Here is a 12453-nt window from a genome sequence, read left to right as displayed (position 1 = left end):
TGCCTAGAAATCTTTTAAACACTTAAATTATTACATAAAAATAATAGTTAGAAGCAACTTGTTTGAATACACCACAACAGAATTTAGAATTACTATTAACTTTTAAGAACTGTTCTAATGTTCAAATTGCACATTTGGAATATCTCACAAACAAAAAATATTCAAATTCATCTAATTGCTAAGAGCTGAGCTTTTAGTCAATGTATTTACTCATTAATTGTAAGCGTCAAAGGGACACATAATCGTTATCTCTCGAAATAAGTGTCATCAAACATCTAAATAGAGAATGACCCAAACATTACAAGTTGAAAGGAACATCAATGTTAATGGATTTAAGGGGGACATATTCTACCTAAATGACTGATGTCCCTCACAGGTTCTGTGATGCTTGGGTCAGTCGATCAGTATCATAAAACACATAAATTGTTCAACTCGATGTTTAGTTGATGTTGTTGCTTCACTATACTTGTACGGTGTCAGACTTAATGAGCATGTAGTTCGGTACTTACTATACTTAAATTCGTCGGAATATACTGACGACGACAAATACGTAATTTAAGAGACCGTACAACGAGGATCAAGTCATCACTTCACTATTAGATAGGTAAACTTATTACAAGATATACGTGCTCTAATTTTGATAGACTACGGCAACCAGAGAGAACTTCTTAATAATAAGGAATAAAAAAATAGATATGTAACAATACTTTTCTGATAAAAATATTGCAAACGTATTTTTATGTTTTGTAACGTGTTTAAAATTGGCAAATTAGCAGCTGTGTCAAGTTAAGAAATTGATAGAGATACTATTTTCAATGTCATTTAAATACAAACAGGAGTATTTCTGGGCATTAGTCGCTCAGTCTTATATTAGCAGGGTCATTCATTTACAATTAATTCTATAATGATAGATCTTCCAACATTATGCAATCTTCCATTTTCCTTTAGGTCAACTTAAAATTATATCTGTTAGACATCTTTACTAGGTAATTGCTTCCCTTTTCAGTCTTCCAGCATGTTCTTTTTAACAACGTCTAGATGTATCTAGGACATAGGTCTCTGTTAAAAAAATTTCAACCTTAAACGCCCCTCCAACAAAGTCCATCAATTCCATTACATCCTAATTGTACGGTGTCTGTCGCGAATACATATCGTTCTTCGTCTTGTCTCGTCTTGTTAGTTCTTTCTCTAATGGTGTAGTAATGTTCTCGGTGGGCTATTTTTTTAATTAAAGCAGTAGTTTGTACGTACAGTTTCGGTAATACCTACATTAAGTCACTCCACATTGTCACCGTCATCATAGCCGTAAAACGCTTTGTTAACGACTTAACTAGAAGCAAAAGACGATCAGAGAATTGTGTGATATTGGAAACCTATCTTATATTGAAATTACCTAACTCTGCAGAAGGAGTATGAAAAAGCTACGCTTCAAAACGATGTCACATTGTTCTCTACGTTTCTTGCAAATTACAAAAATGTTGGCCTTGCTCTTATGGTGTAATAAAATAACATTATAAAAGGCTAGTGAAATTTTGATAACTAAATACCAACTAGACTTGAAATTATAAATTGATAAGGTAAATCATTATGACATTATTGAGTATTAAACATGTACTTACACGGAGTATTTCATGTTCAGACGCTTTTTGGATTTGTGTGTCATAAGTTTGATAAGGATTGGGTATCACATGCTTAAGACGACTTCGGAACAAGTGATTTGATGTTATCACAGGAATTGAAACAGGACATCCAGGTCCGCTCTCACTGTTGCAGTAGTTTAAACCAGACTATCTTATCTTTCAGAAGTACTTACTTATCCAGGACTTGGTAATCAATCACTATGACTACTTACTTATTTTTCTTAATTTTCGACAGTCTAAAATACGAGCAAGAATAACTTGTTAAACAAATACCAGGTATAATTAAGTTCGTATGTTTAGTATCATGTATTTAGCAGCTTAAAATATACATAAGCAATGCCCTGAAATATTCAGGTAATGTAACCGCTTGACTGTATTCATTTATAGAATCACTAGAGTGATAATAATGTAATTTATTGTGAAAGCTACTTATATTTGTACAAAATCGGGAGCAAATTCTTAATTATTCTACGCTTTTATATTTTTACTATTGTTTCAAAAAGCAGGAGCGACGTTCGTTGAATGTTTTTGAGAAAATATTTCAATTGGTTTACTGTGTACAGTACAAGCATAAATATCCGAAAAAAAACAAATATCTTCCTATCTTCTTCAATCTTCTTTGGTGTTACACCGTAGCAACATCTCCAAGTCGCTTTATCAACCATGTCGATGTCTCATTTATTTTAACCGGAATTGCAAATACAATTTGGCACCTGCTTGTCGATGTTGTACCGTTGTAACACTCGGTTATATAAAATAACATTCACATTGTATAAGTATTATTCTCAAATAAATGTGATCAAGCACTAAATGTACAAAGTTAATGCAATACATCTTCCAAGGATGTGTCTTAACGTAATTAGGACACAGACAAAGGCCGATATCTTCCAATATCACAACTGAACTTTTTGAAACACTATCATTTTAAGTAACTACATCTAAATAATATGTAACGTTGTATAAACTTCAGCAATTAGATACATGTAGGCAGTTACGATGTGATAATTATCGACATTACATAGACTTGTGAAAGGCGCAAGTCGAAGTATGCACAGTCATTGTTTTAGCAACTTTAGTTCCATTCTACTGTGCAGCGAATAAAAGCAATAGTTAATAGATATAATGAGAACTTAAATGCTATTTTATCTATGGGTGTTGTTACATAGTAGGTATGTATATTATTCTGCTGTGAACTAAAACAATGATCGGTAGCGACACTTTGCAGAGCGCCTCTGTGATACACGTTAGCTAATTAGAATTATAGGAGTCGTCGGTTCATATTCATGTACTCGCAATCTGATGTTATTCTCGATATGGGTTGCCTCCTGCGTCTCGTCATACATGACATTACAGTTATTGATTATATTATTGTATTTATTCACTTTATTAACATGTTTATTATGTCTTTAATAAAACAATTGCTTATTACATCGTTTTATTTTGGTGACGATAACCCTTGGGTTAACCTCGATGCTTTCAGTTCTCCATCTCATTATAACAGTTTTGAAAGATCAAATATCTACAACCAATGTATAAATGAATATTGCCAAGCAGCTGCACAATCAATTGAATTTAAGATGCAACTGCATACGTGTGTACCAAATATTACCTAGGTACGTATAGGTACAATTGTATCCAAAACTGGTGTTCATTCTCACAATGTAAAAATGTTAATTCTTTCTATTCTAGCATTTTCGGTATTCATTAGTATGATTGTGAATGCAAACAGCGATATGCCAGCGGGCTGCGTCGCGTGCGACTTACTATTTACCTGCTTGACGACTAACGAGCAGTTGGTAAATAGTGGGGCGATATGCCGCAATCATTGCTAACGGGCAATCATCGTAGCAGGTAAATAAGTGCATTAGTTCCATTAGAGCTGCGCGACTATCGACACATATCATGTTAAACTCAAAATATTGTTCACGGGTTGACGACTGATGACCCCTGTGTATTACGTCACAACACATTCTACTTCAAGTATAATATTATTTAAAATGGTAATCAATGCGCGGCCCGCTGATAATGAGTTGATAACATTCAGTAGTGTTTGCGAAGGCGAGGCACGGCGCGCCGGCCCCCGACATGAATCTTAGTTTTTGTAACTAGACAATTTGTTTTACTTATAAATTAAATTAAATATTTTAAGATAAGTAGCCATTATGTCGTTCCTTATGAGAAAGTGTGTCGTGAATTTGAAGAATGTGAACAGATATAGCGCAGTGTGTGTTTTGATGCAAAGTGTAAGTAAACATGTTATTATTATAAGAGCTAGTGCAAGTTATAAAACTTTAATCGTGTATACATAATCGAAAGTGAACACATTTAGAAGTGAATCAAAAAGTAATTAAGTCGATTCAGTGTTACTAAAGCGAATTATGATTTGCATCATTACAGAAACGGGTTATGGAGGTCAATGTCAACGTAGAATTTATTAACTAAAATGAGGGACATTAATATCGAATCACCTAAACATTTCTTTACTACGCTTGATTACAGCGACACAAAATCAAAGCGAGGTTTCTTCATAGTAATAAGATAATGTTATAAAGAAGCGGAGCTTATCAACTAATTGCCAAATAACAGTGGGAGGCGCATTAAATAGATAAGCCTCAAGGTTAAAATCAACTCGTGAAAATAAACAGATTAATGACAGAAACAGTGATTTGCAATAAAAAGTCAGATGACATAACGATAGCCTTTACCTATATGTAAATTAAAACCAAGTAAAATGCAACTACAGGCCGGTCTTTGAACAGAGTTATCGATGGATGATCCATTAATTTTTAAAAATGTTTTTGGGAGAAAATGAATAGATAAAAGGCCGATAAAGGTTTTCATAAACCGATCATGAATCAACTCATATAGTCGTTAGGTACGAATATTTTGGAACACAAAACACGAATCAACTATGACGGGTAACCCAGATTGTGTGTCTGTGTATAAGAACACTTGGTAATGAGGTGAAACGGAACTACAGTTCACTTCTTTTTGCCTCATTACTCTCTTTTCAGCGATGAATACATATTTAAGCAAGGTTTTACGCAATTATTCTGTAGCCTGAAGTTACAATTTTGTCCTTGAGTCTACACAGTATGTACATGAAGGTGTATCTAAAATAGTATTCGATAGAATTCCATGAAGATAATAGGTATACATATACAGATGCTAATCCTAAGTTTTGTCCAGCGAAAGGCTATAGCCTTCGTGACGAAGATCGTATAGGTACCTAATAATCTTGTTTTGTTTCTTTTTTCAGGAGAGGCATAGATCACGGTTTTCATGTAGTAATGTTTTGAAAAGAAACAGATTATTGTCAGATGTCCATTTGCAGCATAAGAAAATACACACCAGTCAAATAGTTAACAAAACTGTTGCTTTCAAACTGTCTGACATCGGTGAAGGTATAAGAGAAGTGGTTATAAAAGAGTGGTAAGAACATTTGTCATCATTTTTATCTTATACTTATAGATAAAAGTATAGTCATAAATTAATGTCTCCGATAGAACGATTCTTCTACCGAACGTTATCTGTTGAGATGGTCATGTCACGTCTGATGAAATAATTAAGTATTTATACAAAACAAAGACTGTTTGTATTAGAAATTCGAGTTCATATGTTATTACGAAATACACTCTCGCTTGTATAATTAATACGATACTTACTAATTATGATAACAGAACAGAATGTTTTTGAATCAATATCTACACTTCACGTCATTATATTCGAAGTACTTATTCGATGCAATAAACAATAATAGGTTTTTTTTTTTTCAATCTTTTATTTTTAGAGGCTTAAACGCTGCTGCGTTATGCCAGCCTCGTAAGGTTTAACACAAATTAAATAAACAAAAAATACATAATAAACTCTATATACAAATTAATCAATAAAAGAAATTGTGAATTGAATTAAATATTGTGCATTCAAAGACTCAATGCCAGAGCCATTCGATATAATCGATGGCGACATGAACAATGGCAAATCCCACGTCTTACTTGAGAGACAACCCGAAACAGAATATAAAAAATTAACTAAGGATTGAATGAAAAAAGAAATTAAAATAAACTGATAATAAAATACACGAACTAAAAAGAATCTCTCCTCAAAAACACATCTTTTACAAATTTATAGATAGAAACACTCTGTTCCGAGAGAGGTCTCCCAAGCAAAACATTAACTCCACCACAATAATAGGTTTTCATATGCAAAATATGAGGTTTCTAATACTGAAAGCTGACATGTCAGTATTTAAAGTTACATAGGTGAATAGCTCTTCCAAAAAAAAAACAATCGATATATCTAAGATTTCTTTCTCAAATTCCAGGTTCGTGAAAGTAGGCGACAAAGTGCAGCAGTTCGACAATATTTGCGAGGTGCAAAGTGACAAGGCAGCTGTGACAATCACCAGCCGGTATGACGGCGTGGTGACTAAACTGTACCACGATGTTGACACCACCGCGCTAGTGGGACAACCACTTGTTGATATCGAAGTACAGGGGGAAGCTGATGAAGGTATAATGTTTAATTTAATATTCAAACTGTAGGAATGACCTGTACCTATCATTACTTTTCTTTTAGTCCAATACTTTTATCAGAATGTTATGAGTGCAATATTAATTTAAAATCATAACTTCGCAAATAATGTTATGTGAAATAAGAAAGATTATTTTCTAATTTTCAGGGTCTTCATCATCGTCACCTGAGGAGCAACCTAAAGTAACCAAACAAGAATCGGTGGAGGAAAAAAGCCAAAGAATAAAAGTATTGACGACACCCGCAGTCAGGAGAATAGCAGCACAATTCAATGTTAGTATCTACTATAGAGCTGCTTCCTCGTGAAAATTACTTCTCACTTTCAAAAGTAAAATAATATTACTGGCCTACGTACCTAATGATGAGTGCGACATTTCATAATATGAATTAACTTGCCCGAAAATATGAACGTTCATTAAATCCATCCAACTGTAATTAAATTATCCAAATCAACTCTTTTTAAAGGTAGACTTGAGCACTGTCAAGGCTACTGGGAGAAATGGAAGAGTTCTCAAGGAAGACATGCTTGCACATTTGAACATCGACTCGGACGGTTCCAATGAAGTACCCGCTCCATCCAGCGTGCAGGCTATGTCGATACCCCTAACACAAGCCAAAGCTAAAGTAGAAGTGTTACTAGAAGACAAAGTTGTACCTGTCACTGGATTTACCAAGGCCATGGTGAAATCTATGACTGAGGCTATGGTAAGATTCAACTAAAATTATTCTAACACTTCGTTGTTTGTTCTTGTAAGCGTTGCTCGTGATGTTCTAGTTTAGATCCATAACTATACAAACTGTAAATTAACAAGTCCTTTCAGTAATACCCTAGTATTTTTATCGAAACTTCTAACAAAAATTGATGCTTAATTTGACTTTGCAGAAAATACCACATTTTGGATACAGCGACGAATACGATGTGACGAAGTTAGTTGAATCACGTCAAGCATTGAAGAAAATTGCCGAAGCGAGAGGAGCCAAGTTAACTTACATGCCCATTATTATCAAAGCTACGTCCCTGAGTTTGGAACAACTCCCTGTACTCAACAGTAGTCTGGACAGCACTTGCGAACATCTCACTTACAAAGCTAGTCACAACATCGGAGTCGCGATGGACACTCCTAGCGGATTAATTGTGCCGGTTATTAAGGTACTTACCCAATTATTTATTCTAAAATTTCCATAAAATAGAATACCTTACTTCCCTACTTATACTTTGTATACTCAGGTGGACCTTATATTTAAGGCACAAGTCAGCATCACCACTTTCCTTATGATTATCAGCTTTCTTTGTATTAGTTCACTGGACTCGTCCAAATACTTATGCATATCTACTATTATTATTTTAGAATGTACAAAACAAAACCATATTAGAAATAGCCCGAGAGCTGAACACGCTTCAAGAGAGAGGATCAAAAGGACAACTAGGACTAAATGAATTATCTGGAGGAACATTTACATTATCTAACATTGGCATTGTAAGTATCTGATACTATTCCAAGATAGCATGATGTATAAGCTATTGTAAAATTGCAGTAAAACATACCAAAACATTACTTTCATTTCAGGTTGGAGGAACTTACACCAAACCCGTGATATTACCACCGCAAGTAGCAATCGGAGCTTTAGGGAAAATACAGGTAAGAACCGAAAATTTATGTACAGCACAGATGTAACGAACTGACAAAGTTCTTTGCCATTCGTCATAACAAGAGAATGTGACACGCGTCTTTTGTTTCGCAGGTTCTCCCAAGGTTCGACGCCGAAGGAAACGTGAGAAAGGCTCATATCCTCACCGTCAGTTTTTCAGCAGATCACCGAGTAGTAGATGGAGTGACAATAGCTCGTTTCTCAAATTTCTTGAAAAACTATCTCGAAAACCCTTACACACTGCTGTTGGACTTATAGAATAAATCAATGGAGTTACTTTTTTATTAAACTTCTAATGGCAATATTTTTAAATACTAGCAAAAATAACTTCAAATCAATAATGCTTCATTTAAAAATATTGCCGCATATTTAATATATATTTTTTATATAAATAAAAGAGTGTATTGTGATTTATAGTTTTATTCTTAATTGTAACACGTTTAGACAATACAAAAGCCAGTCGATATACAAAAGATTACTTTATACTTTATCCATATTAGAAACAGCAACCATTCTCTGTTCCGTTAACAACGACTAACATTTTCACAATCACCCAGTGGCAATGTGGAACGTCCGCGCGCAAGACATTGTTGGGAATGGAACATCAAAAAATATGTATGCCGTTGATTCAGACCCTCAGATTAGTCGACGGCTGTCAGCTTACGCATATTCTGTAAACAGCATTATCCCACATGCACGCCCTTTAATTTAACGGTCCAAAACGTTATTATAATACCTACTAGGTAATTTACTTTTATAAGATATATTGTAGCGCAGACTCTAGATGCGCTAAACGACCGGATTTTGTCCAAAACATGCTACTAATATACTTTAATTAATCAGAATTGATCTCTGTCAACACTGGGGTCGGTTTACTGATGGACAAACACAATAATGACCCTATTCAAACGCACAATCATGTGCGATTTTCAAAGACATTACTTTAAGTAAGAATAAAGTATAACGCTCGACAGTCCCATCTTTTGGAGCTGTACACCAAAAATAAAATAAATCTTACATAATACATAGCTTTGAATAAAATCACGAATAGGTATATTGCTTCGTCAGGTTTGGATTGCGGACCAGGGTAATGTATTGCACGAAGATTCTAATGCTTACTTGTCTTGTGAACAAGAACTACAAAAGTAATGCAAAAGTCAGTCTTGTGAGCTTTACGTAAGAAGAGATCGGTGTGAATATACTTTGAATATTCGCCATTGTTCCGGTCAAATATTATAATATACTTGAACTTATAAGCAATTACGAAAATTACTATCTTAAACTTTTACTTTAAAATGTTTATCCATGTAAACCAGCACTGAATCTCCGATCTTTTAGAACAATATTGTTAAATTTCTGACATAGGTATTATTTGTTTTATCCGATTGTAATCCAATCTTTCCTGAATTCTGTTTTTATACTTCAAGTACTAGCCCTCCTACTATTTTAATGTTTCAGATTCTAACTATGAACAGATTTTCTATTAGTTTAATTAGGCAATCAGTTTTCGAACAAACAGTCCTTAGTGTATCACGTTGTTTCATAGTAAGACGGTTTTATGAAATAAAACCTACAAGACTTACTAATATAATTGTTGTCGTTGATTATTGTTTTATAGGACCAGCTATACACTATGCAGTCTTGTGATATTAACAACTGCATCACTGCAATTTCAAATTAAAAGCCGATCCATTAGAACCTGCAGCCTACGAGGGCTGCAGGCTCTCACCTCATCGACGCAGGACTTCGAAACGAGTAACTTTAAAGTAAGCAATTGTCCATTCTGGTATGCTGTGTGGCGTATATTCTCGGTGAAATCTTGCAAATATCTCTGTAAATATTAAAGCGTCTATACTATTGATAGGCACCCATTTCAACGCCAAGAATGCCATGTCCACATCACAAAATTTCTTATCTGAAAAATTAAAACAAAGCAGTTTTGTAAAATGACACGGTATTCAAATATTATAAGCACAATGTTTCTTACTGGTGTGTTATACAGGATATGGAGTATATCCTTTATGACCACAGATTTTGAATTTTATGTTATTAAGATAATCCTCAAAAAATACCTACCGTAATTGTGTTTATCAATAAAACGAAAGACGGAAGCTCGTCACATAATTCCACAAATATAGGTACTACTTAGTGGGTATTGCATTCGATTTATTTACGATACAGATACATATGCGCTAAGGATGTAGATGCACTGAAGATTCTTATTGATATTTTATTAATAGCAACAAAAAAAGATTTTATCAGCTTAGCAACTTATACATAAAATTACAACCTACCTACTATTATAATATTCTTCGAAAAATCATTTATTTACGCGCAACACAATCTGAGAAATTATTACTTTTATCTAATCTCTTGAATCCGATCACCTACGAAGTGATATTGCTAATGACAGGCCTGTACCTAACATAACACACTAATAGGTAGGCAATAAGTACCTAGTTGCTACGCGTGGGTTCGTGTCACCTAAGCTCGGAATAATCTGATCGGAAAATACTGCTTTACCTATGAAAAGATTAGATAAGGTATTCTAATCCCAGTATGTAGATCTCGACTATCTGTATATCACACAGGAAGACGACTGAATAATTATGGTTGTAGCTTGAATTCCAGGAAAATATAATATAAAAAGGATGTTTTTGAAGTTAAACTTTGAGAACATTGAATACTTCGTACGCTAAAATAATGAAACAGTTACTCACCAGCTATCCTAATGAAGTAAACCTTTCGAGGGGATGATATCTGTATGTCATCGAGTTTAAGAGCTAATAAGGATCGCTGCTTGTCGCCCCAGTTGCGGTCCAACTCCCGCAATAAACTCAACCGGGCTGGCTTCGTCAGCAAGCCATTCAAATCCTTCAACTGGCCTGAACTAATTACTTGTGTCACTCGTGATATAGCCTGCGAATACAAATGTTGATATGATACAAAACACGCAAACGACAACCGACGCAACTGGTTGGATCAGACGCAGGACCGACAAACTACATGTACCTACACAACAACGAGGCAATATGTATGAAAAACTAAATACAAGCTGTTTGCTGATTTGCATCTCTGCAATGAGCTCTCGCAATAACGCAAACACAAAGCCTACGCGACGATCATTCATAAAATTGGGATAATTCTGAAATACTATTTTATAAGAACAAATAAAGCAGCACATATCAGCAATTTCCCGCATATACTTTCAATTGATTATTTACGTATTTTATGTCCTCCTCCTTGAATTTGGCACGTATGCAAATTAACAGCTTGTATAGACTAACCGATTTGTCATTGTCATTATGTTCCTCTATCTAATTTGTGATGTGTGTATACTATGTATATATATATAGGTATATATATATATATGTATACTAATATAGTTTGTTTAATTGTTTAATTTGTGATGTGTGTATACTATGTATACACACATCACAAATTAGATAGCTATCTAACTATCTAATTTGTGATGTGTGTATACTATGTATACACACATCACAAATTAGGTAGCACGGCTTAATGTAAACAATTACTATATTAGTATACACCTATATATGTGTATACTAATATAGGTACCTTTATAATGCATATGAACCAATGATAAAATTATATCAATGATCAAATATAAAAAATATCTGGTATAATTATGCATTTACATCCGCAGAAAACTCTAATTACATTACATTCATATGCAATAGCTTGTCTAATATTTGAAATTTTTTAAACAGTAACACCACCTGCTTGGTCCCATATTTAAATTCTCGTTCCACAAACGTTGGATCCCAAATGTTCCTTAAGACGCTGAAGTCGATTTTGATCATTAGCCATGTGAAAGGGTTTTGTAATAAAATTAATTTTGGAACTCGTTTCTTTTGATTTTTGTTTTTATTAGTTTTTCTCCCAAAGCCAAATGATTTCGGAAAGTCTTTGAGAAATTTTAAAGAACTCTTGGAACCAATAAGTAATTTACTGTCACCACTATCATTTCTCCGAGGATTGAGCTGGCGAAATTCAACGGGATTTTTGAAGTAAGAACATGTCACAGGGTTTGGGACCGTTGTTTGTGGATAAGAGGTAATAGCGGAGAGAGTTCTAGATAGTCTCGAAACACTGTTGCAATTAACTTCAAAAAATCGTTTTACAATTGGACAAATACGCCTCGGTAGTAATCCTATTGGTGATGCCATCTGGAAAGTCACAAAAAATGTTTTATTCTTATGAATTATCGAAGTAAATAGCAGAAGAATATACACCTACATAAGTAGATATATCGGCAAGTTGATTCTTCAAATGAAATACTCACCATATACCCATGGCATTATATTCAGTGTATCCAATTATTGTATTCTTGGTATGTGGTTGTCTTTTCCATTTTTATTATTTAGGTACCTAAAACTGAAAATTTTTCACTGAATTTAGGATGAAATGTGTATAAATAATCTAAAAGGCCATTTTGACTTGAATTACTACTGAAAATTTTAATAGATGGTATAGATAATCCAAAAAGTCATCGTGACATAAGTTGTGTCGAATTTACTTATTTTTAATTATAAAATGGTTGTAGTGCCTGCTTACATTTTTCGCCTGAATAACCTCTTTTAAATGTTGCTATTCAACAGGTCAGCAA

At 34.0% G+C, this 12453-nt stretch overlaps 2 protein-coding genes across 3 annotated transcripts; one reads left to right on the top strand and one right to left on the bottom strand.

The window, feature by feature from the left end:
• The first annotated feature begins 3497 nt into the window (after positions 1–3497).
• LOC110384091 (lipoamide acyltransferase component of branched-chain alpha-keto acid dehydrogenase complex, mitochondrial) lies at positions 3498–8233 on the top strand. Of its 2 annotated transcripts, XM_021345190.3 has the most exons (9): positions 3498–3883; positions 4900–5072; positions 5965–6152; positions 6322–6446; positions 6639–6878; positions 7057–7323; positions 7523–7651; positions 7742–7813; positions 7917–8233. In XM_021345190.3, exons 1-9 carry the CDS (start codon positions 3803–3805, stop codon positions 8079–8081), a joined length of 1440 nt encoding a protein of 479 aa, XP_021200865.3. In that variant the 5' UTR covers positions 3498–3802; the 3' UTR covers positions 8082–8233. The 2 variants fall into 2 exon arrangements, with proteins under 2 accessions (XP_021200865.3, XP_049702895.2); XM_049846938.2 differs by lacking the exons at positions 3498–3883; positions 4900–5072 and adding an exon at positions 5262–5370.
• LOC110384092 (m-AAA protease-interacting protein 1, mitochondrial) lies at positions 8228–12376 on the bottom strand. The gene is made up of 4 exons (XM_021345191.3): positions 12130–12376; positions 11564–12013; positions 10544–10742; positions 8228–9738 (listed from the first exon to the last, which is right to left on the bottom strand). Exons 1-4 carry the CDS (start codon positions 12130–12132, stop codon positions 9554–9556), a joined length of 837 nt encoding a protein of 278 aa, XP_021200866.1. The 5' UTR covers positions 12133–12376; the 3' UTR covers positions 8228–9553.
• Positions 12377–12453: the final 77 nt, after the last annotated feature.

Source organism: Helicoverpa armigera, chromosome 4 (assembly GCF_030705265.1).
Source record: "Helicoverpa armigera isolate CAAS_96S chromosome 4, ASM3070526v1, whole genome shotgun sequence".
Classification (NCBI taxonomy): Eukaryota; Metazoa; Arthropoda; class Insecta; order Lepidoptera; family Noctuidae; genus Helicoverpa; species Helicoverpa armigera.
This window is presented reverse-complemented; position numbering and strand designations above follow the sequence as displayed.